General features: G+C 50.3%; 2 protein-coding genes across 2 annotated transcripts in view; one reads left to right on the top strand and one right to left on the bottom strand.

Moving 5' to 3' along the window:
• The window catches only part of LOC141216916 (perilipin-2-like), a 119377-nt gene that overhangs the window by 32538 nt on the left and 62235 nt on the right, over nt 1-24604 (bottom strand). The gene's annotated exons all lie outside the window — the stretch shown is intronic.
• LOC141165031 (perilipin-2-like) lies at nt 663-24318 on the top strand. The gene is made up of 4 exons (XM_073650682.1): nt 663-807; nt 23356-23540; nt 23759-23881; nt 23960-24318. Exons 1-4 carry the CDS (start codon nt 663-665, stop codon nt 24053-24055), a joined length of 549 nt encoding a protein of 182 aa, XP_073506783.1. The 3' UTR covers nt 24056-24318.

Genomic DNA, 24604 nt, shown 5'->3' with positions numbered 1-24604 from the left:
TAGTCCTAGTATTAGGTCGGGGTCACACTAGCGTGTAACATGGCCGAGTGCTATCCACTGTTTATCGGGGAACAATCGCAACATGCTGCAACTGGCAGTGAGACTTGGCTCACTCGCATCCATACAAGTCTATACGTGCATATGAAACATCAGACTGCCCTGTCATCCCAGTGCAGTCCGCTATATGCCGAGACATGCAGTGGAGAAGTTACTTTCTCAATCTCCGCTGCAACCTGTCCTGCGACTCTCTCGTGAGAATCTGAGCACAGTAGCATGACGCATCGGATGCCATACGCTACTGTGATTCCAGCCTAACTCAGAAGATCTCTGCTGACTTCTATATACAGACTACAATTGCATCAGATGTAACTTCTTCTTCCCCCTCACAGTTGCTCTGGCAAACACTATTGCCTGTGTTGAACTGGACAAGATTGAAGAGAAGTTGCCTATTCTGTATCAGCCTTCCGAAAAGGTAAGCAGCTAAAATCATGCAGAACCTTACATTTCCCCCCCACTACAGTTAGCTTACACAAGTGCCACCTTGTATACGTTAGGTTGTGGCTAATGCCTCAGAAGCTGTTGTTGGTGCCAGAGATGCCGTAATCCATAGTATCACAGGAGTAGTGGATACAACCAAGGGAGCTGTGTAGAATGGTGTGGAGATGACTAAGGATGTTGTAAATGGCAGCATTACCACTGTTCTGGGAAGCCGTGTAGTGAAGATCATGAGCAACCGTGTGGACTCTGCACTAACGAGGTCTGAATCTCTCCTGGAACAATACCTGCCACCAACAGATGAAGAGCTGGGTAAGCCCAAACCTATTAATTTGTGTGGACAGGGTAAATTGACTTGCTGAGGCAGTCCAAATACTAGGTGGTTTAGGTTTCTTTTACAGATGCACTCCCATCAAAGGTTTTATCCTTAACATATTGCAGTCATAGTATTTTATGTAGTACTGTGTACATAAACTGCTCATTATCCTATCACCATTGACAGCACCTACAACGAGAGAGGGGATTCGCCCTTCCAGGACAGGAAACCTACAGAATAAAAGGGCAGCGCCTCTCCACCACCTCAGTTGGTTTCCTGTCCTTGAGGGGGAACCTTGTTAATATGGCGGCAGAAGAAAGAGAAGATTATTCCCAATGGGAGAACCTTAGACTTACCTGTTGAAGATCCGGATATGACTGAGCGGCGCCCTGCCTGGGGTCTGCAGCTCCAGCTTCGTGCATCAGTGGAAAAGCTGCTGTGGAACTGCGCCCCTATCTGGGGTCGACAGATCCAGCTCTGCACATCAGTGAGCGAGCAGCTGTGGACCTACACCCCTGTCTGGGGTCGTCAGCTCTAGCTCCGTGCATCAGTGGAGAAGCCGCTGTGGACCTGCGCCCCGTCTGGGGTCAGCAGCTCAGCTCTGCACATCAATGGGAGCACCTGTTGAGCTGCGCCCCTGCCTGGGGGCAGCAGCTCCTGCTTTGATCGGCGCACTATTGAAGGTGCCCCTGCCTGGGATTGACCACCCCAGTATTGCTCAGGCATGGACGGATGGAGAGGAACAGGCCTGTGACTCGTTCCAGCCTCAGAATCCATACTGCTGGTGGTGAGTGGTCTTCGTGAATGTTTACCTTGTTTATGGGGCCCTTTCCTTGTTATGGTTACTAGGAAAGGCTGAAGTATGTTAGCGCAAAACTCAAAAATGGGTGTGTGTGCGCTCTAAGACCCCATCTGGGCCAAGGGCATCGTGCTTTAAAATTGGCTTCAGGACGGAAGCTGGACCTTGGACCTCTAGGCTAAAGTTAGCCACATGTCTGGGCCGCACAGAGCCTCATGATTGGCCTTCAGAATTTACCTAAAAAATGAGCCTCTATCTGCTCAGTAAATGTTAAACTAACACTGAGGTTTTTACTGTTGTCCTCCAGTCTGTTTACTCCATCCATAGGACGGCACATGGTGTAAATATAGCACATAGTCTCTGTGAAGGTCTGCTGTCCAGCTGCGTCTCAGTTGGCTCCTTCGGGTGGGGCGAGTCTGACAATTGAGATTTACCACCCAAAGGAAAGGTTTATCCTTCATTCAGATGGATTACTCTTTTAAATAAAAATCTGAGCGGAGTGCCTTATAAAGCCTCTTAGCACTTCACAAAGAGCACATCATAGCTCTTTATATCACCTCATAGTGCCTCATGCCACATCTTAATGCCTCATAGCATAGCGCTTCTTAGCACATCATAGTGCCTCACCTCATGGCACATCATAGTGCCTCATGGCACATCATAGTGCCTCATAGCATAGCGCTTTTATAGCACATCATAGTGCCTCATGGCACATCATAGTGCGTCATGGCATAGTGCCTCATGGCACATCATAGTGCCTCATAGCATAGCGCTTTTATAGCACATCATAGCGCCTCATGGCACATCATAGTGCGTCATGGCATAGCGCTTTATGGCACATCATAGTGCCTCATGGCACATCATAGTGCCTCATAGCATAGCGCTTTTATAGTACATCATAGTGCCTCATGGCACATCATAGTGCGTCATGGCATAGCGCTTTATGGCACATCATAGTGCCTCATGGCACATCATAGTGCCTCATAGCATAGCGCTTTTATAGCACATCATAGCGCCTTATGGCACATCATAGTGCATCATAGCATAGCGCTTCATAGCATGTCATAGTGCCTCGCCTCATGGCACATCATAGTGCCTCATGGCACATCATAGTGCGTCATAGCATAGGGCTTCATAGCACATCTTGGCACGGCATAGCATGGTGCCTCGTGGCACGGCATAGCATGGTGCCTCGTGGCACGGCATAGCATGGTGCCTCGTGGCACAGCATAGCATGGTGCCTCGTGGCACGGCATAGTGCCGTATAGCACTTCATAGCATAACATATCATAGTGCCTTATGGTGCATTCATAGTGCCGTATAGCGCCTGTTAGTACCTCATAGCGATTCACAGTGCCTTTGAGTACCTAATGGGGCCTCAGTGCTTCAGGGTGCCCTGTGCCTTGTAGTGCTTTTATAGGGTGTCTGTGTCTCAGTCCCTCTTTGTAAAGGTACTGGTTCCACAACTAAGTTGATGTCTGACAAAACCAAGTTCAGCGACTGTAAACTGTGCATGGCAAGCTTACTGAATTCGGGGGGGAAAAATATCCTGGCCTCTATTTTGAGACAGAGGGTAGTAGTATTCCTGGCTGGTGCTCGGTGGAATGCCGATCGGAGGCAGGTGACAATAAGAGCGCTTCCTTAGTTTTGCAGATTAATAATAAACCTTGTAGGGTTTCACTCTTAAAGGTAGAAGGCATCATGTAGTGCTCATACAGTCATTGTGGGTTTGGTCCAACCGAGCAGTTTTTTTTTTTTTTTTTATTGCTTTTTACAGCTTGCACAGAAGTCGTAAACATTAATATTTCTGGTCTTGTCCAAGCTCTGACTAATTAGGACAGACCCTGACTACTCATATACTGCTCAGCTAACCCAGCTTGATTAAACAAAACAATATTTATCAAGGGTAACCACTGATACTTGTGGAGTCTAGCCTGTGTCTCTGATTAGCTCCAAGGCACATACCATCTGCTCTGCTCTCCAGCAGTCTGACTAAGCTGAATGCCTAGCCTGCTCTAGTGCTTAGCTTGCCAGGGGCCCTAATCAAGACCTGTAAAGATGATATTTAACCCAGTCCTTCCTGGGTTTGCTACAACCCAAAGGGGCTGTAGAGATTCCTGAGTTAGATCATTGGGAATGGACTCTAGAAGAACTGCTAGTAAATCTGCAGTTCCAGATTGCGATATAGTAGTATAGACGTTTAAGGAGGTATACAATCGGGTTCCAATTCACATGAAACGTCAAATTTCCTGAGAATAGTTCTTGGCATAAAATGAGGATTTAGGCTTTCAGTTTGTCTCCTTCCATTCAGATGTTAATGAGCCTTAAGGCTTTATGGAGAATTATAGTAGTTAGGACAACTCTCATATTGAAGGACGAGGCATTGACAATAGTTTACGTCAACTATTTTGGGATTATGGGCAGATCCATCGAGTACTGCACAACTCACTGGGCAGTGAGTAAGCGTTGTGGTCTCCCAAGGTAGAATAAGGAGTCCTGCTATGTCAAAATTAATAAGCTGTCTGGCCACAACTCTGAACAAGGCAATTGCTGTTAATAACTCTAATCTCCTACATTCCATTCGTAGTATGGTCACAGGTACACACCCGGGGGCTGCCTCTAAAGACCCGGTTCCTCTAACCTAAAGAAGCTTTAGGCAGTATATAAGAAAGCTCCATTCATCTATACATAGTCACCATGTAAAGGTGTTGTCATACAACAGAGTAGCTTTATCTTACATAATCCATTATGGAGGAACTCTGCCAAGATCCCTAATGACACTTATGTCTAGTCAGTTCAGATGGCGAAGTCTCACCTTTTTATCTTTAACAGCACCTCATATAAAGAGGAAGAGAATTGCAAGTGGACCTTTTTAGCCATAGACTACTGGAACAGTGTCCAACCTTCATTGAATAAGCAAGGATTGTGAAAGTGAGCTTTGGATCTAGGCCCATTTTCAGTCCAAAGATGGCACCCTGGGATGTGAATCCAGTGCTTATGGCTGTAACAAGCCTTCGCTTGAACCCATGGATTCAGGGTCTTTGCATTAAAGACTATTATCCCGATGGCCCTGACTTCAGCATGGTAAGTTAGTGACATTCAAGCTTTTTTGGTTAATCCTTTGTTTATACAGATCCTAGAAGATAGGGTAGCTCTGGAACCGGCCCATCTTCCGAAGATAGCTTCCAATTTCCATGAATTCCATGAATTCCCTGTGCTAATCCAGGGAATCCATGGCAGAACAATAAGAAAGCGGATGTCCCCATCAAGCATTATGTAAGGTTGCGATTCAGTCTTCACCTTGCACCTTCTATAGACACTATAGGCTTGATCTGGGATCTTCTGCTGTCCTTTCCTTTAGGAAAACTGTTCTACAGGCTGTGGTCCCACCTTAACTTTAGAATTTTTTTCTCTGTAAATCTCTCATTGTAGGTGCTGTCATGGGTGATAGGATAACACTAAATTACTTACTGGTAATGTATTTTTCCTGAACCCATGACAGCACCCTTATATTCCCTCCCATCACTGGTAGAAGTTGATCACTTCTTTTCCTTCATGGTGTTTGATTCACGTGGTGTGTAGAAGGAAAAATCTTGGGATATATAACTATTTAGTGTCCTCTCATGCTCTGTAAACAACTGAGGTGGTGGAGAGGCCCCGCCCTTTTATTCTGTAGGTTTCCTGTCCTGGAAGGGCGGATCCCCTCTCTCGTTGTAGGTGCTGTCATGGGTTCAGGAAAAACACATTACCGGTAAGTAATTTAGTGTTTTGACTTTCTACCTAGTTAATGCTTCTCTAGTTTTTGTAGAAACTGGAAGTCTTTATTTATTCGGTCGTCCATGACAGCACCACGTGAGAGAGAGGATCCGCCCATCAAGGACAGGAAACCTACAGGTTAAAAAGGGCGGCCCTCTCTTCCCGCCTCAGTTTAGGTTTCCTGTCCATGATGGGGGACCTTGCAGGCTTACCTGCAGAAGATGGACTCCTGTCCCAGAGAGGGCCACAGCAGGTGGTTGGAGCCGGTCCGTCCCGGTCCTCTGGAGACGCCACGGCTACCGCTTGCAGGAGATCCATGTCGCGCCGGCGGCGCACGTGACGGGCGCGACCTTCTGACGCGACTTCCGGTGCGCCGGGCAGGAAGCCCTGTGACGTCACCGGAAGGGGTGGGGCTCGTTTGAATTTTTGGGCGCGAGCAGCTGAACGCCGGGGGATTGAGGACCTGGCGGCGAGTAGCCCACCTGGATCCCACCTGGACCTGGGGAGGAAGACCAAGGAGCAGGTAACGCCCTCCTGGGTAAAAAAACAAAACAAAAAAAACCCCCCAAAAAAACGCACACCCACACATGGTACCGGTATGGCCAATATATAAAGGGTCTGGTAACATACAGAGGTGCTTCCCAGCCCATTCTTACATTGTAAGCTATGGAAGATTCACAGGAGCTGTCACCTAGGCAACAACATCTGCTGCAGGAGCAGCCCTCTGGGGAGCCCTCACAGCTAGTGGCGCAGCGTCATTCCCGGCTAGGGTCTGGTCGTACAACTAGAAGAGCTACCACTAAGAGCAGGAAGGACGGTCCGGTGCGGCGTGATTCCTCGCCATGCATGCTGGATTCTTCTGCTTCTACGGTACCGAAGGTTCTGTGGGGTGAGTGGAATCTTCGTGAAAGTTCTACTAATGTTTCCTCCTTCTTTCTATCTGTAACATACCTGGCGGCGTCCTTGCATAGTGGTCCATCTCCCACTGTGCAAGAGCGCGCACTTGATCTCCTGTCCAGAATGTCTCTCTGGCTTCCCTCCATGCTGTCTGTTTGTGTCTGTTTCTGCTGCTTAAGGGCGGCGCCCGATCACTTCCTGCTTTTTGTACCTGCTGTGGGTCACACCCCTTGTGCGTCCTCAGCCTATTGCTGTCTGTCACCTGGTATATAGCTCAGCTGCTCCCATCTATTCCTGCCTGAGCATAGTGTTTCTTTCAGTGTGTGCTTGCACTCTGAAGGTGCCAGGTCCCGTTCTGTGTTCTCTTTTCTGCCTATCCTGGAGGCTGTATTTCCAGGCCTGTCTGAACACGCTCCTAGCCTGTTCCTCCTGCCTTCTAGGGGCCGATTACCTAGACCTGTTCCTGTATCTTGTCTGACCTGTCTGAACACGCTCCTAGCCTGTTCCTCTTGCCTTCTAGGGGCTGATTACCTAGACCCGCTCCTGTATCTTGTCTGTCCTGTCTGAACACGCTCCTTGCCTGTTCGTCCTGCCTCTCTGGGGGCCGTATTCCCAGACCCGCTCCTGTATTCCGCTGCAGTGTCGGTCTCCTCCGTACACTCAGTTCCAGTCTGAACTCTCTCCTATCCTTTACCTGTTTTGCCTCTATGTCCGTTCCCTTCCTTTTTCTGCAGAGTCTGAACTCGTACCTAACTCCTGCTTGTTGTCTCTGTACTCCCGTTTGTGAGTTTGTGGTCCACTCGCTACTTCACTGCAAGTACCCTGTGGGTGTCTGGCTCTGCCTTTCTCTTCCTGTCTGTTCCGTGTGAACAGAGCCCTGTCCCCCCTGCTCTGCCTTGCTCACCGCTCCGGCGGTTCTAGCCTGCCCTGCTTCTGCCCGCTGCTCCGGCAGTCCTGTCCTGCCCTGCTTCTGCCCGCTGCTCCGGCAGTCCTGTCCTGCCCTGCTTCTGCCCGCTGCTCCGGCAGTCCTGTCCTGCCCTGCTTCTGCCCGCTGCTCCGGCAGTCCTGTCCTGCCCTGCTTCTGCCCGCTGCTCCGGCAGTCCTGTCCTGCCCTGCTTGTGCTCGCTGCTCCTGCAGCCCCGTCCTGCTCTGTTCTTGCCCACCGCTTCGGGCGTTCCCTCTCTGCTGTGGTTGTCTACCGCATCTGCGGTTCTGTGACCCAGTCTGTACTGGGCCTTAACCTTTCTGTGCTCCAGCCCGTCCTTTCGGCCAGTACCTCCCTGCCTGCATACTCGCCTGTATCCACCCATCTGCATACCTGCCGTGTTTGCTTATATCCACCAGTCTGTGCCAGCCTAACCTGCCTGTTCCTGAGTCCCAGTGTGTACTGGGTCCTATCCCGCCTGTGTTCCTACCTGCTAGTGCCTCCCTGTCTGCACTCTAGCTGTGCTTGCCTGTACCCCTCTACCTGTATTGTTCCTGAGTCCCAGTGTGTACTGGGTCCTATCCCGCCTGTGTTCCTACCTGCTAGTGCCTCCCTGTCTGCACTCTAGCTGCGCTTGCCTTTACCCGCCTGCCTGCATACCAGTCGTGCCTGCCTATACCCTCCAGTCTGTGTGCCAGCCTAACCAGCCTGATCCAGTAATCCCTGTGTGGGTTAACCCCCGTGTCCGGAGTTTGACCTGGAGTAGCACCTGGTTCCTCTGCCCGGTTTCTCCCTGGTGCACTGGCGTCGTATGCCGTCGTGCCATCTTGGTCGGATCGGCCAGATACTTAGTCACGCCCCTCCAGGCACTCTCCGGTTCATGGTCCAGTGGAATCACTACAATCACACGCACACGCCGCTCAGCCCGGGCGTGTGCATAACAGCATGCTCAGGCCATGGTTCCCGTTGAGCCCCACGGCCTTCGCTCTCTGAGAAGTTTTCCAGCGAATACATGCATTAAAATAAATAAATAAATATTTTTTTTTTCCTTTAGCTGAGTTCCAGGCGAATTACGCACCCGTCCAGATGGATCTATCTGCTCTCGTTCCCGCGGATCCGCTACGTTATTATGGGGATCCTAGACAAAGTCGTGCATTTGTGGAGCAATGCATGCTACACTTCAAGTTCTACCCTCTATGTTTTCCCACCGATCGGGTTAAGGTGGCATTCATTATGTCTTACCTGGCGGGTGATGCCTTGGAATGGATCAAACCCCTATATGAAACACAGGATCCGATCCTCCTGGACCTAATGGCCTTCCTGGTGGCCTTTCTAATGGTCTTCGATGATCCTAACCCGGAGGCTCCTGCTGAAGCTTCACTTCCCAATATCCCGGCGCAGCCCCAATGGGTAATGTGTGTGGGTAGCGCAATAGTCCTCCAGCCCAATGAGACTACTGCCCACCCAGAATCCTCACAGGGTGACTACGCTTTCCGGAATACTTCTCCCAACCTCAAGAGGCAGTCCAGACGTGCTAGACGTAGAGGCAAGCCGTCACACCAGGGTCTGTCCTCCCTGAGACCTCCTGACCCCAACCTTGAAGTCCCTACTGAAGCTTCATCTCCCTGTATCCCGGAGAAGCCCCAACGGGTAATGTGCGTGGGTAGTGCACCAGTTCTCCTGCCCGAAGAGACTTCTGCCCATCCAGACTCCACACAGGAGAACTTCCTGCACCCGGCATCAGATGCTTCACCCACTTTAACCGGTGTGCATGTCCAAGGATGCTCCAAAGCTGTGGTTACCTCAGAGTCTGTGCACCTCTACTACCTGGCGGAGGACCCCCTGTTGCCTCCTGAATCCTCCGGGATACCACTCGATGACAAATGGAGAGAGAATTCTCTACACCCGGTACTCGATACTTTGTCCGCTTCGTCCTGTGAGCCTGACAATGGGTACCCCAAAGTGGTAGTTACCCCCGAGTCTCTACACCCCTCCGACCAGGCGGAGGACCTCCAGTTGTCTCCTGAACCCTTCGGGGTGCTACCTGGTAGCGAAAGGACAGAGACTCTCCTATACTCTGTACCTGATACCTCGCTCGCTTCGTCCAGTGAGTCCAACCTAGTGTACTCCGAAGCAGAGGTTACTCCCGAGTCTCTACACCCCTCCGACCAGGCGGAGGACCTCCAGTTGTCTCCTGAACCCTTCGGGGTGCTACCTGGTAGCGAAAGGACAGAGACTCTCCTATACTCTGTACCTGATACCTCGCTCGCTTCGTCCAGTGAGTCCAACCTAGTGTACTCTGAAGCAGTGGTTACTCCCGAGTCTCTACACTCCTCTGACCAGGCGGAGGACCTCCAGTTGTCTCCAGAACCCTTCGGGGCGCCACCTGGTGGTAAATGGACAGAAACTTTCCTATATCCTGGATCTGATACCTCGCTTGCTTCGTCCAGTGAGTCCGACCTAGTGTACTCTGAAGCAGAGGTTACCCGTGAGTCTCTACACCCCTCTGACCAGGCGGAGGACCGCCAGTTGTCTCCAGAACCCTTCGGGGTGCCACCTGGTGGAGAATGGACAGAGACTTTCCTATACTCGGTACCCGATACCTCGCCTGCTTCGTCCAGTGAGTCCGACCTAGTGTACTCTGAAGCAGATGTTTTCTCTGAGCCTCTGCACTCTTCTGACCCGGCGGAGGACCTCCAGTTGTTTCCTGAATCCTCCGGGGTACCACCAGAAAACAAAGAGACAGTGACTTTTCCTCATTATGTACCTGATAACCCGTCTATTTCTTCCTGTGAGCTTGACAAGATGTACCTCGAAGCAGAGATTACCCCCAAGTCTCTGTCCCCCTCCAACCCGGTGGAGGACTTCCAGTTGTCTCCTGTACCCTCTGGGGTGCCACCTGAAAATATGTGGAGAGAGACTTCCTTGTGTGCTGTTCCTGGTACTCCACCCGTTTCGTCTGTTGCTAAGGGTGGCTGGATGGGAGGTAGCATCCTAGCTACCCAGAGGAGACCAGTTTTTCCGGTGGACAGGGGAAGTGATCTCTTCGAAGTGAAGAATTGGCCCTCGAATTCCCTGCGGAAGATTCTGGCAGGCCTGAAGAAGAGGGGGCGTAAGGGGGGGGGGTACTGTAACATACCTGGCGGCGTCCTTGCATAGTGGTCCATCTCCCACTGTGCAAGAGCGCGCACTTGATCTCCTGTCCAGAATGTCTCTCTGGCTTCCCTCCATGCTGTCTGTTTGTGTCTGTTTCTGCTGCTTAAGGGCGGCGCCCGATCACTTCCTGCTTTTTGTACCTGCTGTGGGTCACACCCCTTGTGCGTCCTCAGCCTATTGCTGTCTGTCACCTGGTATATAGCTCAGCTGCTCCCATCTATTCCTGCCTGAGCATAGTGTTTCTTTCAGTGTGTGCTTGCACTCTGAAGGTGCCAGGTCCCGTTCTGTGTTCTCTTTTCTGCCTATCCTGGAGGCTGTATTTCCAGGCCTGTCTGAACACGCTCCTAGCCTGTTCCTCCTGCCTTCTAGGGGCCGATTACCTAGACCTGTTCCTGTATCTTGTCTGACCTGTCTGAACACGCTCCTAGCCTGTTCCTCTTGCCTTCTAGGGGCTGATTACCTAGACCCGCTCCTGTATCTTGTCTGTCCTGTCTGAACACGCTCCTTGCCTGTTCGTCCTGCCTCTCTGGGGGCCGTATTCCCAGACCCGCTCCTGTATTCCGCTGCAGTGTCGGTCTCCTCCGTACACTCAGTTCCAGTCTGAACTCTCTCCTATCCTTTACCTGTTTTGCCTCTATGTCCGTTCCCTTCCTTTTTCTGCAGAGTCTGAACTCGTACCTAACTCCTGCTTGTTGTCTCTGTACTCCCGTTTGTGAGTTTGTGGTCCACTCGCTACTTCACTGCAAGTACCCTGTGGGTGTCTGGCTCTGCCTTTCTCTTCCTGTCTGTTCCGTGTGAACAGAGCCCTGTCCCCCCTGCTCTGCCTTGCTCACCGCTCCGGCGGTTCTAGCCTGCCCTGCTTCTGCCCGCTGCTCCGGCAGTCCTGTCCTGCCCTGCTTCTGCCCGCTGCTCCGGCAGTCCTGTCCTGCCCTGCTTCTGCCCGCTGCTCCGGCAGTCCTGTCCTGCCCTGCTTCTGCCCGCTGCTCCGGCAGTCCTGTCCTGCCCTGCTTCTGCCCGCTGCTCCGGCAGTCCTGTCCTGCCCTGCTTGTGCTCGCTGCTCCTGCAGCCCCGTCCTGCTCTGTTCTTGCCCACCGCTTCGGGCGTTCCCTCTCTGCTGTGGTTGTCTACCGCATCTGCGGTTCTGTGACCCAGTCTGTACTGGGCCTTAACCTTTCTGTGCTCCAGCCCGTCCTTTCGGCCAGTACCTCCCTGCCTGCATACTCGCCTGTATCCACCCATCTGCATACCTGCCGTGTTTGCTTATATCCACCAGTCTGTGCCAGCCTAACCTGCCTGTTCCTGAGTCCCAGTGTGTACTGGGTCCTATCCCGCCTGTGTTCCTACCTGCTAGTGCCTCCCTGTCTGCACTCTAGCTGTGCTTGCCTGTACCCCTCTACCTGTATTGTTCCTGAGTCCCAGTGTGTACTGGGTCCTATCCCGCCTGTGTTCCTACCTGCTAGTGCCTCCCTGTCTGCACTCTAGCTGCGCTTGCCTTTACCCGCCTGCCTGCATACCAGTCGTGCCTGCCTATACCCTCCAGTCTGTGTGCCAGCCTAACCAGCCTGATCCAGTAATCCCTGTGTGGGTTAACCCCCGTGTCCGGAGTTTGACCTGGAGTAGCACCTGGTTCCTCTGCCCGGTTTCTCCCTGGTGCACTGGCGTCGTATGCCGTCGTGCCATCTTGGTCGGATCGGCCAGATACTTAGTCACGCCCCTCCAGGCACTCTCCGGTTCATGGTCCAGTGGAATCACTACAATCACACGCACACGCCGCTCAGCCCGGGCGTGTGCATAACAGCATGCTCAGGCCATGGTTCCCGTTGAGCCCCACGGCCTTCGCTCTCTGAGAAGTTTTCCAGCGAATACATGCATTAAAATAAATAAATAAATATTTTTTTTTTCCTTTAGCTGAGTTCCAGGCGAATTACGCACCCGTCCAGATGGATCTATCTGCTCTCGTTCCCGCGGATCCGCTACGTTATTATGGGGATCCTAGACAAAGTCGTGCATTTGTGGAGCAATGCATGCTACACTTCAAGTTCTACCCTCTATGTTTTCCCACCGATCGGGTTAAGGTGGCATTCATTATGTCTTACCTGGCGGGTGATGCCTTGGAATGGATCAAACCCCTATATGAAACACAGGATCCGATCCTCCTGGACCTAATGGCCTTCCTGGTGGCCTTTCTAATGGTCTTCGATGATCCTAACCCGGAGGCTCCTGCTGAAGCTTCACTTCCCAATATCCCGGCGCAGCCCCAATGGGTAATGTGTGTGGGTAGCGCAATAGTCCTCCAGCCCAATGAGACTACTGCCCACCCAGAATCCTCACAGGGTGACTACGCTTTCCGGAATACTTCTCCCAACCTCAAGAGGCAGTCCAGACGTGCTAGACGTAGAGGCAAGCCGTCACACCAGGGTCTGTCCTCCCTGAGACCTCCTGACCCCAACCTTGAAGTCCCTACTGAAGCTTCATCTCCCTGTATCCCGGAGAAGCCCCAACGGGTAATGTGCGTGGGTAGTGCACCAGTTCTCCTGCCCGAAGAGACTTCTGCCCATCCAGACTCCACACAGGAGAACTTCCTGCACCCGGCATCAGATGCTTCACCCACTTTAACCGGTGTGCATGTCCAAGGATGCTCCAAAGCTGTGGTTACCTCAGAGTCTGTGCACCTCTACTACCTGGCGGAGGACCCCCTGTTGCCTCCTGAATCCTCCGGGATACCACTCGATGACAAATGGAGAGAGAATTCTCTACACCCGGTACTCGATACTTTGTCCGCTTCGTCCTGTGAGCCTGACAATGGGTACCCCAAAGTGGTAGTTACCCCCGAGTCTCTACACCCCTCCGACCAGGCGGAGGACCTCCAGTTGTCTCCTGAACCCTTCGGGGTGCTACCTGGTAGCGAAAGGACAGAGACTCTCCTATACTCTGTACCTGATACCTCGCTCGCTTCGTCCAGTGAGTCCAACCTAGTGTACTCCGAAGCAGAGGTTACTCCCGAGTCTCTACACCCCTCCGACCAGGCGGAGGACCTCCAGTTGTCTCCTGAACCCTTCGGGGTGCTACCTGGTAGCGAAAGGACAGAGACTCTCCTATACTCTGTACCTGATACCTCGCTCGCTTCGTCCAGTGAGTCCAACCTAGTGTACTCTGAAGCAGTGGTTACTCCCGAGTCTCTACACTCCTCTGACCAGGCGGAGGACCTCCAGTTGTCTCCAGAACCCTTCGGGGCGCCACCTGGTGGTAAATGGACAGAAACTTTCCTATATCCTGGATCTGATACCTCGCTTGCTTCGTCCAGTGAGTCCGACCTAGTGTACTCTGAAGCAGAGGTTACCCGTGAGTCTCTACACCCCTCTGACCAGGCGGAGGACCGCCAGTTGTCTCCAGAACCCTTCGGGGTGCCACCTGGTGGAGAATGGACAGAGACTTTCCTATACTCGGTACCCGATACCTCGCCTGCTTCGTCCAGTGAGTCCGACCTAGTGTACTCTGAAGCAGATGTTTTCTCTGAGCCTCTGCACTCTTCTGACCCGGCGGAGGACCTCCAGTTGTTTCCTGAATCCTCCGGGGTACCACCAGAAAACAAAGAGACAGTGACTTTTCCTCATTATGTACCTGATAACCCGTCTATTTCTTCCTGTGAGCTTGACAAGATGTACCTCGAAGCAGAGATTACCCCCAAGTCTCTGTCCCCCTCCAACCCGGTGGAGGACTTCCAGTTGTCTCCTGTACCCTCTGGGGTGCCACCTGAAAATATGTGGAGAGAGACTTCCTTGTGTGCTGTTCCTGGTACTCCACCCGTTTCGTCTGTTGCTAAGGGTGGCTGGATGGGAGGTAGCATCCTAGCTACCCAGAGGAGACCAGTTTTTCCGGTGGACAGGGGAAGTGATCTCTTCGAAGTGAAGAATTGGCCCTCGAATTCCCTGCGGAAGATTCTGGCAGGCCTGAAGAAGAGGGGGCGTAAGGGGGGGGGGGTACTGTAACATACCTGGCGGCGTCCTTGCATAGTGGTCCATCTCCCACTGTGCAAGAGCGCGCACTTGATCTCCTGTCCAGAATGTCTCTCTGGCTTCCCTCCATGCTGTCTGTTTGTGTCTGTTTCTGCTGCTTAAGGGCGGCGCCCGATCACTTCCTGCTTTTTGTACCTGCTGTGGGTCACACCCCTTGTGCGTCCTCAGCCTATTGCTGTCTGTCACCTGGTATATAGCTCAGCTGCTCCCATCTATTCCTGCCTGAGCATAGTGTTTCTTTCAGTGTGTGCTTGCACTCTGAAGGTGCCAGGTCCCGTTCTGTGTTCTCTTTTCTGCCTATCCTGGAGGCTGTATTTCCAGGCCTGTCTGAACACGCTCCTAGCCTGTTCCTCCTGCCTTCTAGGGGCCGATTACCTAGACCTGTTCCTGTATCTTGTCTGACCTGTCTGAACACGCTCCTAGCCTGTTCCTCTTGCCTTCTAGGGGCTGATTACCTAGACCCGCTCCTGTATCTTGTCTGTCCTGTCTGAACACGCTCCTTGCCTGTTCGTCCTGCCTCTCTGGGGGCCGTATTCCCAGACCCGCTCCTGTATTCCGCTGCAGTGTCGGTCTCCTCCGTACACTCAGTTCCAGTCTGAACTCTCTCCTATCCTTTACCTGTTTTGCCTCTATGTCCGTTCCCTTCCTTTTTCTGCAGAGTCTGAACTCGTACCTAACTCCTGCTTGTTGTCTCTGTACTCCCGTTTGTGAGTTTGTGGTCCACTCGCTACTTCACTGCAAGTACCCTGTGGGTGTCTGGCTCTGCCTTTCTCTTCCTGTCTGTTCCGTGTGAACAGAGCCCTGTCCCCCCTGCTCTGCCTTGCTCACCGCTCCGGCGGTTCTAGCCTGCCCTGCTTCTGCCCGCTGCTCCGGCAGTCCTGTCCTGCCCTGCTTCTGCCCGCTGCTCCGGCAGTCCTGTCCTGCCCTGCTTCTGCCCGCTGCTCCGGCAGTCCTGTCCTGCCCTGCTTCTGCCCGCTGCTCCGGCAGTCCTGTCCTGCCCTGCTTCTGCCCGCTGCTCCGGCAGTCCTGTCCTGCCCTGCTTGTGCTCGCTGCTCCTGCAGCCCCGTCCTGCTCTGTTCTTGCCCACCGCTTCGGGCGTTCCCTCTCTGCTGTGGTTGTCTACCGCATCTGCGGTTCTGTGACCCAGTCTGTACTGGGCCTTAACCTTTCTGTGCTCCAGCCCGTCCTTTCGGCCAGTACCTCCCTGCCTGCATACTCGCCTGTATCCACCCATCTGCATACCTGCCGTGTTTGCTTATATCCACCAGTCTGTGCCAGCCTAACCTGCCTGTTCCTGAGTCCCAGTGTGTACTGGGTCCTATCCCGCCTGTGTTCCTACCTGCTAGTGCCTCCCTGTCTGCACTCTAGCTGTGCTTGCCTGTACCCCTCTACCTGTATTGTTCCTGAGTCCCAGTGTGTACTGGGTCCTATCCCGCCTGTGTTCCTACCTGCTAGTGCCTCCCTGTCTGCACTCTAGCTGCGCTTGCCTTTACCCGCCTGCCTGCATACCAGTCGTGCCTGCCTATACCCTCCAGTCTGTGTGCCAGCCTAACCAGCCTGATCCAGTAATCCCTGTGTGGGTCAACCCCCGTGTCCGGAGTTTGACCTGGAGTAGCACCTGGTTCCTCTGCCCGGTTTCTCCCTGGTGCACTGGCGTCGTATGCCGTCGTGCCATCTTGGTCGGATCGGCCAGATACTTAGTCACGCCCCTCCAGGCACTCTCCGGTTCATGGTCCAGTGGAATCACTACAATCACACGCACACGCCGCTCAGCCCGGGCGTGTGCATAACACTATCTATGACTTTCTTTTAGAGCAAGAAATGTTCCTCGAAGTCCAAGCACAGAGAGTGTGCCTTATGCAGCTGTCCACTCCCTGATTCATATAGCAAAAGGTTATGTCAGCTTTGTATCAGCAAAATGATATCGGAGGAGACCCCAGATTTTTCCCTAGGCCTAAGATCTTTAATAAGGGAAGAAATAGGCAAAGCATTGCAAGGTTCAGAGTCTGGGCATATTCCTCAAGAAACCCAGCCGGGTTCAGACTCTGAGCTATCGGTCGCTTCCTCCTCCGCCTTCTCTTCCTCTGGTAGTGAGCCAGATAGACAGTGCTTCCCCCTGAAGGAGGTTGATGCCCTAGTAAAAGCCGTCCGATCTACAATGGGGATAGTGGCCTCGAGGGTAGAGAAGTCAGCTGAGGATGTTATGTTTGGTGGTCTGGGGCTAAAGAAGAGAAGGGTCTTTCCAGTAAATTCAAGGGTGAAAGACCTCATTGATAAGGAGTGGAGAAAGCCTGACAAGAAGGGTAGTGTTCCTCCATCCTTTAAAAGGAAATATCCGTTTGAGGATGCTATGTGTTCCTCCTGGTTAAAAGCACCCAAGCTGGATGTTGCTGTTACTAAAGCAGCGAAAAGAACTTCCCTCCCGTTCGATGATATGGGTGCGTTGAGAGATCCCCCTAGACAGACGGGCTGATACTTTCCTGAAAGGGGCATGGGAGACAGCTGCGGGAGCACTGAGCAAACAGTAGCAGCTACCTGTACGTCCAGAGCCCTGATGGTGTGGCTTGAACAGCTAGACAGTCAGTTGAAGGATGGGACTTCTAGGAAAGACATTATTTCTTCCCTTCCACTGGTTCAGGGGGTGGCAGCTTTTCTTGCTGATGCATCTGTGGACTCGGTGAGGTTGGCAGCAAAGTCAGCAGCACTGTCAAATGCGGCTCGGCGAGCCTTGTGGATTAAAAGCTGGCCAGGGGATTTACAGACTAAGTCCAGACTGTGTACAATCCCGTGTGAAGGGGAATACCTCTTTGGTCAGACCATGGACGACTTATTGGAGAAAGCGGGGGACCCTAAGAAGGGGTTTCCATCAGTACCTCTACCCTCCTTTAAGAGATAGTTCCGGAAGAGGAAATTTTTCCAGAAGAGATATTTCAGGGAGCAAGACAAGTCTGATGAAAGAGGTCGAAAAGGTAGAGGTCTACTCTTTGGTCCGTCTCCAAAAATTGAGCAGAAGCCAGGGGATACACAATCAGCCCAGGTGGGAGGGAGATTGTTGTTTTTTTTTTTTTTTGTCCCAGCTTGGGAACAGATTTCTCATAGTAATTGGATTTTGAGCCTGATTAAGTATGGTCTTAAGTTTCAATTTAAAGCATTGCCTCACAAAAGGTTCATGGTTGTTCCCTCCAGTTCTTCCCCAGAACGCCAGGCTGCCCTCGTTTCGGAAGTACAAACCCTAATAAAAAAGCACGTCCTGATTGAGGTTCCGGAAGCTGAAAAGGGTCTTGGTTTCTACTCCCCGCTCTTCTTGATTCCGAAACCGGATGGAAGTTTCAGGACAATTATAAATCTGAAGTCCCTGAATAATTTCCTTAAAATACACACCTTTAAAATGGAGTCTTTAAAATCCGTAATAAAGTTACTTTTTCCCCACTGCTATATGGTAGTGCTCGATCTCAAAGATGCGTATTACCATATCCCAATTCATAGTGATTACCAGAAATACTTGAGGCTGGCCATTGAAATAGACGGGGTGGTTAAACACTTCCAATACACTGCACTCCCCTTCGGTTTAGCTATAGCCCCCACGGGTTTTTACTGAAGTAATGGCAGAAGTTATGGCCCTTATAAGAGAAAGGGACATTCTAATTATCCCTTACCTGGATGATCTCCTGATAGTGGGGAATTCGTTGGTTCAATGCGAGACCCACCTGCAGGAGACCATGTCGGTCTTAAAGAGTTTGGGGTGGTTTCTAAATTTAGTATAGACTTTTCTATCTCCACTCAAGGTACAACAATATCTCGGGGTCATATTAGATTCCAGGAAACAGCTATGTTGTCTTCCAGAAGAGAAAATTGATAGAATCCGGGAGTTGGTAGAACAATGTATACGTAAACCTTCTATGTTACTCCGTAAGGCCATGTCGCTATTGGGAACCTTCACCTCCACTTTTCCTGCGGTTTGTTGGTCACAATTGCATTCAAGAGCCTTTCAGTGGGATGTGTTGTACAATAATGCAGCTTTAGAGGGGCATCTAGACCGTAAGTTTACGCTAGGTCCTCGTGCCGTATGGTCCTTTCGTTGGTGGTTACGACAAGACAATCTTGCTAAAGGGGTTCCCTGGGAATGTAGTCCAACTGCAGTCTTGTCCACTGATGCAAGTGCTACAGGTTGGGGAGCTCACTTTGAAGGGAAATTAGTGCAGGGAACCTGGTCAAGCAGTGAGTTGTCATCAAATGTTAAGGAGCTTCTGGCGGTGCAGCATGCGTTCAACGAGTTCCTTATATATTTTCAGGACCAGCATGTCCGTGTACTCTCGGACAATCAAGTCACGGTAGCTTACATAAACCACCAAGGGGGAACCCGCTCAAGAAACTTGATGAGGGTAGCGAACGCACTTCTGCTGAAAGCCGAAGATCACTGTCTCTCTCTTTCGGCTACTCATCTAAAAGGCAAGGAAAACATCACAGCGGATTTCCTCAGCCGTACTTCTGTAAAAGAAGGAGAGTGGTCCCGAAATACACAAATATTCTCCAGAATCGTAGAAATGTGGGGCCTTCCGACTGTGGACTTATTTTCAACAAGAGCCAATCGGAAAGTGGAAAATTTTTGTTCCTTAGACCCCAGAGAAGGACCCCTGGCAGTGGACACCTTTATGGTTCCCTGGAGATTTCCTCTGGCATATGCCTTCCCTCCCATGATCCTGCTCCCAGCGGTGATAAGAAAGATCAGGGCAGACCGGGCCAGAGTGATACTCGTATGTCCCTTTTGGCCCAAAAGACCGTGGTTCCCTTGTCTCCGGAAGATGTCCATATCAGATCCCTGGGTTCTTCCGGAGATTCCGGACCTCCTCACTCAAGGGCCACTTTCCCATCCTCCAACCCCGAGTCTACATTTGACGGCGTGGAATTTGAGAGGGTGTTATTGACCAACAAAGGATTCCCCGCAAATGTAGTGAATACTCTCCTGGCTAGCAGAAAACCTGTTACCACCCGTATTTATGCCAGGACCTGGAGGAAGTTTCTGTCCTTTGCAGAAGTTAAGGTGGAGGAGGGGTCCCCTATTGGGAAAATTCTGGAATTTCTGCAGCGAGGCTTAGAATTAGGTCTCACTACCAGTACCTTGAAAGTACAGGTGTCGGCGTTCGGAGCTTTTTCTTCCAATATTGCAGATAACTATTGGAAGTTTTATAAAAGCTTCCTTTAGGTGTAGACCCATTACCAAAGCAAAGATGTCTCCCTGGGATTTGAATTTTGTCTTAGATGCCTTGACCAGTCCTCCTTTTGAGCCACTAGATTTAGTCTCCCCCAAAATTATTTTCCTAAAGACGGTCCTGTTAGTAGCCCTAACTTCAGCCAGGAGAGTCAGTGACCTACAGGCCCTTTCAATATGCCCTCCATTCACGCAAATTCTGGACGATAGGCTGGATCAGGTTTTAATATAATCCTTTCTTCCTAAAGTGGCCACTCGATTCCATAGAACCCAGGAAATAGTTCTCCCAACTTTTTGCTTTCCGCCCAAAAATCAAAAAGAGGAGAGACTTCACACTTTAGACGTTAGGAGGTGCGTACTAAGGTACTTAGAAGTATCACATGGCTTTAGAAAGGATAAGTCCCTATTTATTTGCTATCAGGGGGCTAGGAAGGGTTATAAGGCCTCAAAGGCTACAATCGCTAGATGGATCAAGGAGGCCATTTCCCTCGCATACTCCTCAGGGGATAAAGAGATACCGGAGGGATTGAGGGCGCATTCTACCAGAGCGGTGTCAATCTCCTGGTTGGAGAAGACAGGGCTTTCCATTGAGGAGATTTGTAAGGCTGCCACTTGGTCTTCTCCCTCTACTTTCTATAGGCACTATAGATTGGATCTGGGTGGCTCTGCAGATCTCACTTTCGGGAGAAGGGTGCTTCAAGCTGTGGTCCCTCCCTAATTTCCTTCGTCTCTGTAATTCTCTCACGTGGTGCTGTCATGGACGACCGAATAAAGCCTTAGTTACTTACCGGTAACGGGATTTTTCGGAGCCCATGACAGCACCTTTTATATTCCCTCCCTTCACTGGTGTTGTGCACTCCTGTAGATTTGATTTCTTTTTGTGCACCCTTGTGGGAAATTGATGAAAAGTAATGTACTTAATGTGATTATGTTTTGTTATAACTAACCTTGGCGGTACTCTCATGCTCTGTTAACTAAACTGAGGCGGGAAGAGAGGGCCGCCCTTTTTAACCTGTAGGTTTCCTGTCCTTGATGGGCGGATCCTCTCTCTCACATGGTGCTGTCATGGGCTCCGAAAAATCCCATTACCGGTAAGTAACTAAGGCTTTTCCTGCAAGAGTCATCCCTCTAACTCCTGACCCAGCTGCTCCACTCCCTGTCCAGGGACTTTCAGTGACAGAGGAGACTTCTTGTTTCTACATAGACTAGCTGAAGCCTTCTATGATCTGTTTTTCAGGACATCCCCATAACGGCACCATGGAGGACATCCTTCTTATCCTTTCAGGGACAGGAAAACACTGAAGTTAAAAGCCCCTTCCTCCACCCCTCAGTGTCTTTCCTGTCCCTGTGAGGATGGGAAGAGCGGAAGATTTGGGCTTACCTGGATGGCAAACTTGGGATGATCCAGTCCATATGTGCACTGCCAGTGACATCATCTGGGTAGTGTGTTTAAATTAAATGATCAGTCAGCGTGTTCCAGGGTGCAACACAGGAAGTGGGGGACACATCACAAGTAATATAAAAGGTGTTATCTGTGTCTGACTCCCTGCTGAGCTGGAGACTGGCTATGATAGGGGAAGCTGGGAAAAACAGACTCCATCAGAGCAACCCATGGTGCATGTGAATGGGGGGTCTCTAGCTAACTCCCTAACAGGGATCTGTTTACAGTACCTGTTATTAAAATGGTCACCCACCCATCCCTCTAAGTAGATGTGTCTCTCTATGTATTTTAGGACAGGGGTCCCACTAATCCATCAACTGCTAAAAAAAAAAAAAAAAAAAAAAAAAAAAAAGTGCCATATGCAACAGTAGGATACCTGAAGCATGGGGAAGGCAGTTGTGCAAGAGCTGTACTTCCAAGATTATCAGGGAAGAGCAGCTGACCTTTCTCACGGACATGAGATCCATGATTGGGGATCAAGTCTGGGCTTCCATCTCTGGTCTAGTCTCCCCACATACCTCTCAGCCAGGTCCCTGTGCGAAGAGGCTCAAGGTGGGAGATGGAACTAAGTTCGGCAGAAGAGCTACAGTTCTTTGGATCAAGAGGCAGAGGGCCTCAAATCCGCCGGAGGAAGGGAAAAGATGCCTCTTATCAGAGGATACAGATGGGCTACTAAGATTGGTCAAACACCATGCAGGTGGAGGAGGCTCAAATCTCATTCCATCCAGGATGAGATGTTCAGGGGGCCTAAGATCTGATGAGTAGAGTATTTCCCATAAACGACCACATCTGAGCCATGATCCTTGGAGTGGGAGGATTTAGAGAAAAAGGGCTGGTAATTTGCCTTTCAAACCAGAGGACATTAAATCCTGGGAGGAAATTCCTAAAATTGATATCCTTGTGGCCAAAAAGACTTCAATCCCATTTGAAGACTCGTCCAGCCTAAGAGCCTATGCATAGCAAGGCGGATGGCCTGCTAAAAAGAACCTGGGAGACGTCAGCAGCCATTATAAAATCCAACATGGCTACAACCTCCGTCCCCAGGTCCATGCACTGGTGGATCGACTATCTGGAGGATCAATTGATAATTAAGACTCCTAGGGAAACTACTCTAAGGCCCCCCCCTTAAATTAGCAACAGGGTTCATGGCAGACATGTCAGATTTGCAGCCAGAAATGGCATGCCTAGTTGCGTTTGGTGCACTAATCTGGTTAAAGACATGGTCCGGTTATAGTCAATCAAAATACACTGTTCTATTCCCTTCTCAGGAGCTAGTGCATTGGAGCAATTTTTTTGATACTCTTGAGGATAAGCTAAGGAGAAGGGTTTCCCAGAGGATGTCACACAGATCAGTCTTTTCGTAGAGCCTGTCCCTCCCACAGACAAGCTTATAAAGGGATATCTGGTAGATGGAGTTGCCCCAAATGAGGCAGGGGTATTGGGAGGGGCCCCCCTTCAGCTCTCAGGGGTCAGGTTCAGGAAGACAGCGACGCCATGCGTGTGGAGGCATCTAAGGTCATACATTGAGGGCTGGTGGGAGATTTCTCAATCAGTGGGTTTTAAGTTACATAGTTGGGGTACAGGATGGCATTCACCCAGTTCCCACCAGAGATTTATCCTAACCGATTCCCAGCCTGTGGCCAGTCCCTCTCCTATGTGGTCAGATTCAGGATCTATTAAAAATAGGAGCCATAGTTATGGTTCCCCAGGGGAAAACATTCCAGGGACACTACTAAGTCTATCAGAAAACCCTCTGGCGAGACCCATATGATAATCCTACAACCACTAAACCATTGGGTAAGATGACTCAATTTTGAAATGTTTGCAAGTATTCCCCTGACAGACGCTGTGATGTGTACGCTAGATCTAAGGAAAGCATACTACAATGTCCCCATTCACTGTCAGTATCAAAAATATCTAAGATTTGCAATAAAATCCCAGGATCAAATTGAAAATGTCTTCCCTCTGGCTTGGCCTCGGCTCCGTGGGTTTTCACAAAGCTGGTAGCAGAAATTGCTGGTAGCTGAAATGCAATTACCAGTAAGTCTAATTACAGTTTTTTTGATCACGTGATGTCATGGACCTAATGGAAAAATTAGCTGGGTAGACAGGCAAAATGAGTAATTGCAAGTACACAGTGCTATATGATTGCAATATATTAAAAGGATCAAGCCTTTGATGGAAGGGCTTCTTTAAGAACATGCACTCTTGTTAAGGAGCAATAGTGTATTGACTGCAGTGAAAAGTAATCTTGCACTATATTTGTGAATGGCAAATAATTCACAATCATTGAGTAGCAAACCAGGCTGTTGAATATATGGGCATAACTTCCTGCTTTATTATAGCTAAGGAAGCGACTAAGACGGATGGCTTTGAGGTGTCCCAAGATGAGCCTGGTTACTACATGCGCCTGGGATCCCTCTCTACAAAGGCCCGCAAGCGTGCTTATCAACAGACTTTGACCAGGATCAAGGATGCAAAATGCAGGAGTCAGGAGGCCATTTCTCAGCTCCAGAGCACTGTCAACCTGGTTAGTAAATGTACTTGTAGTCTTAAACATCTGTCATAACCTCATGAGTCCTATGAAGGCAGATTCCCTTTAATGTTGACGTGTGGGAGTAGCGGTCAAATATGACTGTTCTTGGCAGTAAGGTGGGGGGGGGGGGGATAAATCAACCAGATGTAGTGCATATAATCACACCTGTCTTCCATGAACCTAAGTAAATGTATTCCCCTTTTTTTTTTAAGCTTGCGTATGCAAGAAAAAACCTGAATGATGCAAATCAGAAGATCCATGATGCACAGGAGAACTTGTACAACAAGTGGGTGGAGTGGACAAGAGGCACAGGAGAAGATGCTGGTGGTGCAGAGGTAATGACACTCCCTCATAAGGCTTCTGCTAGGCATCATTTGTATATTAAAATATAACTTGTCAATTTCCATCTACAGCAAATAGAATCCCGCACACTGACTATTGCCCGGAATCTCACTCAGAACCTGCAGACTACATGTTTGTCTCTGGGCTCCAGCGTTCGAGGTCTTTAGCAAAACATTCAGAACAAGGTTCATGGTGTTGGTGTCATGGCTGCAGATGTCTACCAAAACTTCCACTCTGGCTCTTCCTTCAGAGAAATGTCTGGCAGCCTTTTAACCGCAACTAAGGACAAGTTCACAAAAATAAAGGATGATACTCTGAACTACATCATAAACAACACTACACTAAATTGGCTGGCCGGTGGTTTTTATCCAAAACTTGCTAGTGGCCAACATGAGGAGCAAGAAGCAGGTGTGGGAGATTCAGTTAAAGAGGAGTAAAAATGCAAGCTCCTGTTGAGACACTGGATCACCTAAATGGATAAATGGTATCTTGATCTGAGAGCCAGTAACTGGCAATATACCATGTGAAAGGAGTTGTCTTTAAGATTGGACTTTGTCTTAATCTTGGATGTTTCTGCTCATCTTCACAAATCTGGTATCACTAATGTATAGACCCCACTATGTACACTGTCAACTGTCTTGTGCACTTTTGTATTAATAAAATGCTTTATTGATTTGGTTGTGACATGTACTTTCTGGTTTTGTCTTGTAGCCATT

Source organism: Phyllobates terribilis, unplaced genomic scaffold (assembly GCF_046119375.1).
Source record: "Phyllobates terribilis strain yellow unplaced genomic scaffold, ASM4611937v1 Scaffold_1__5_contigs__length_1240528914, whole genome shotgun sequence".
In the NCBI taxonomy this organism is placed as follows: Eukaryota; Metazoa; Chordata; class Amphibia; order Anura; family Dendrobatidae; genus Phyllobates; species Phyllobates terribilis.
Note: the sequence above shows the minus strand (reverse complement) of the source record. Positions and strands in the feature narration are given on the sequence as shown.

Excerpts from the sequence above, each read along its gene's own strand:
- LOC141165031 (XM_073650682.1), top strand. The coding sequence starts at position 663 with ATGACTAAGGATGTTGTAAATGGCAGCATTACCACTGTTCTGGGAAGC. Across the intron at positions 808-23,355 it reads ACCAACAGATGAAGAGCTGG|CTAAGGAAGCGACTAAGACG; the intron begins GTAAGCCCAAAC and ends GCTTTATTATAG. Across the intron at positions 23,541-23,758 it reads TCCAGAGCACTGTCAACCTG|CTTGCGTATGCAAGAAAAAA; the intron begins GTTAGTAAATGT and ends TTTTTTTTTAAG.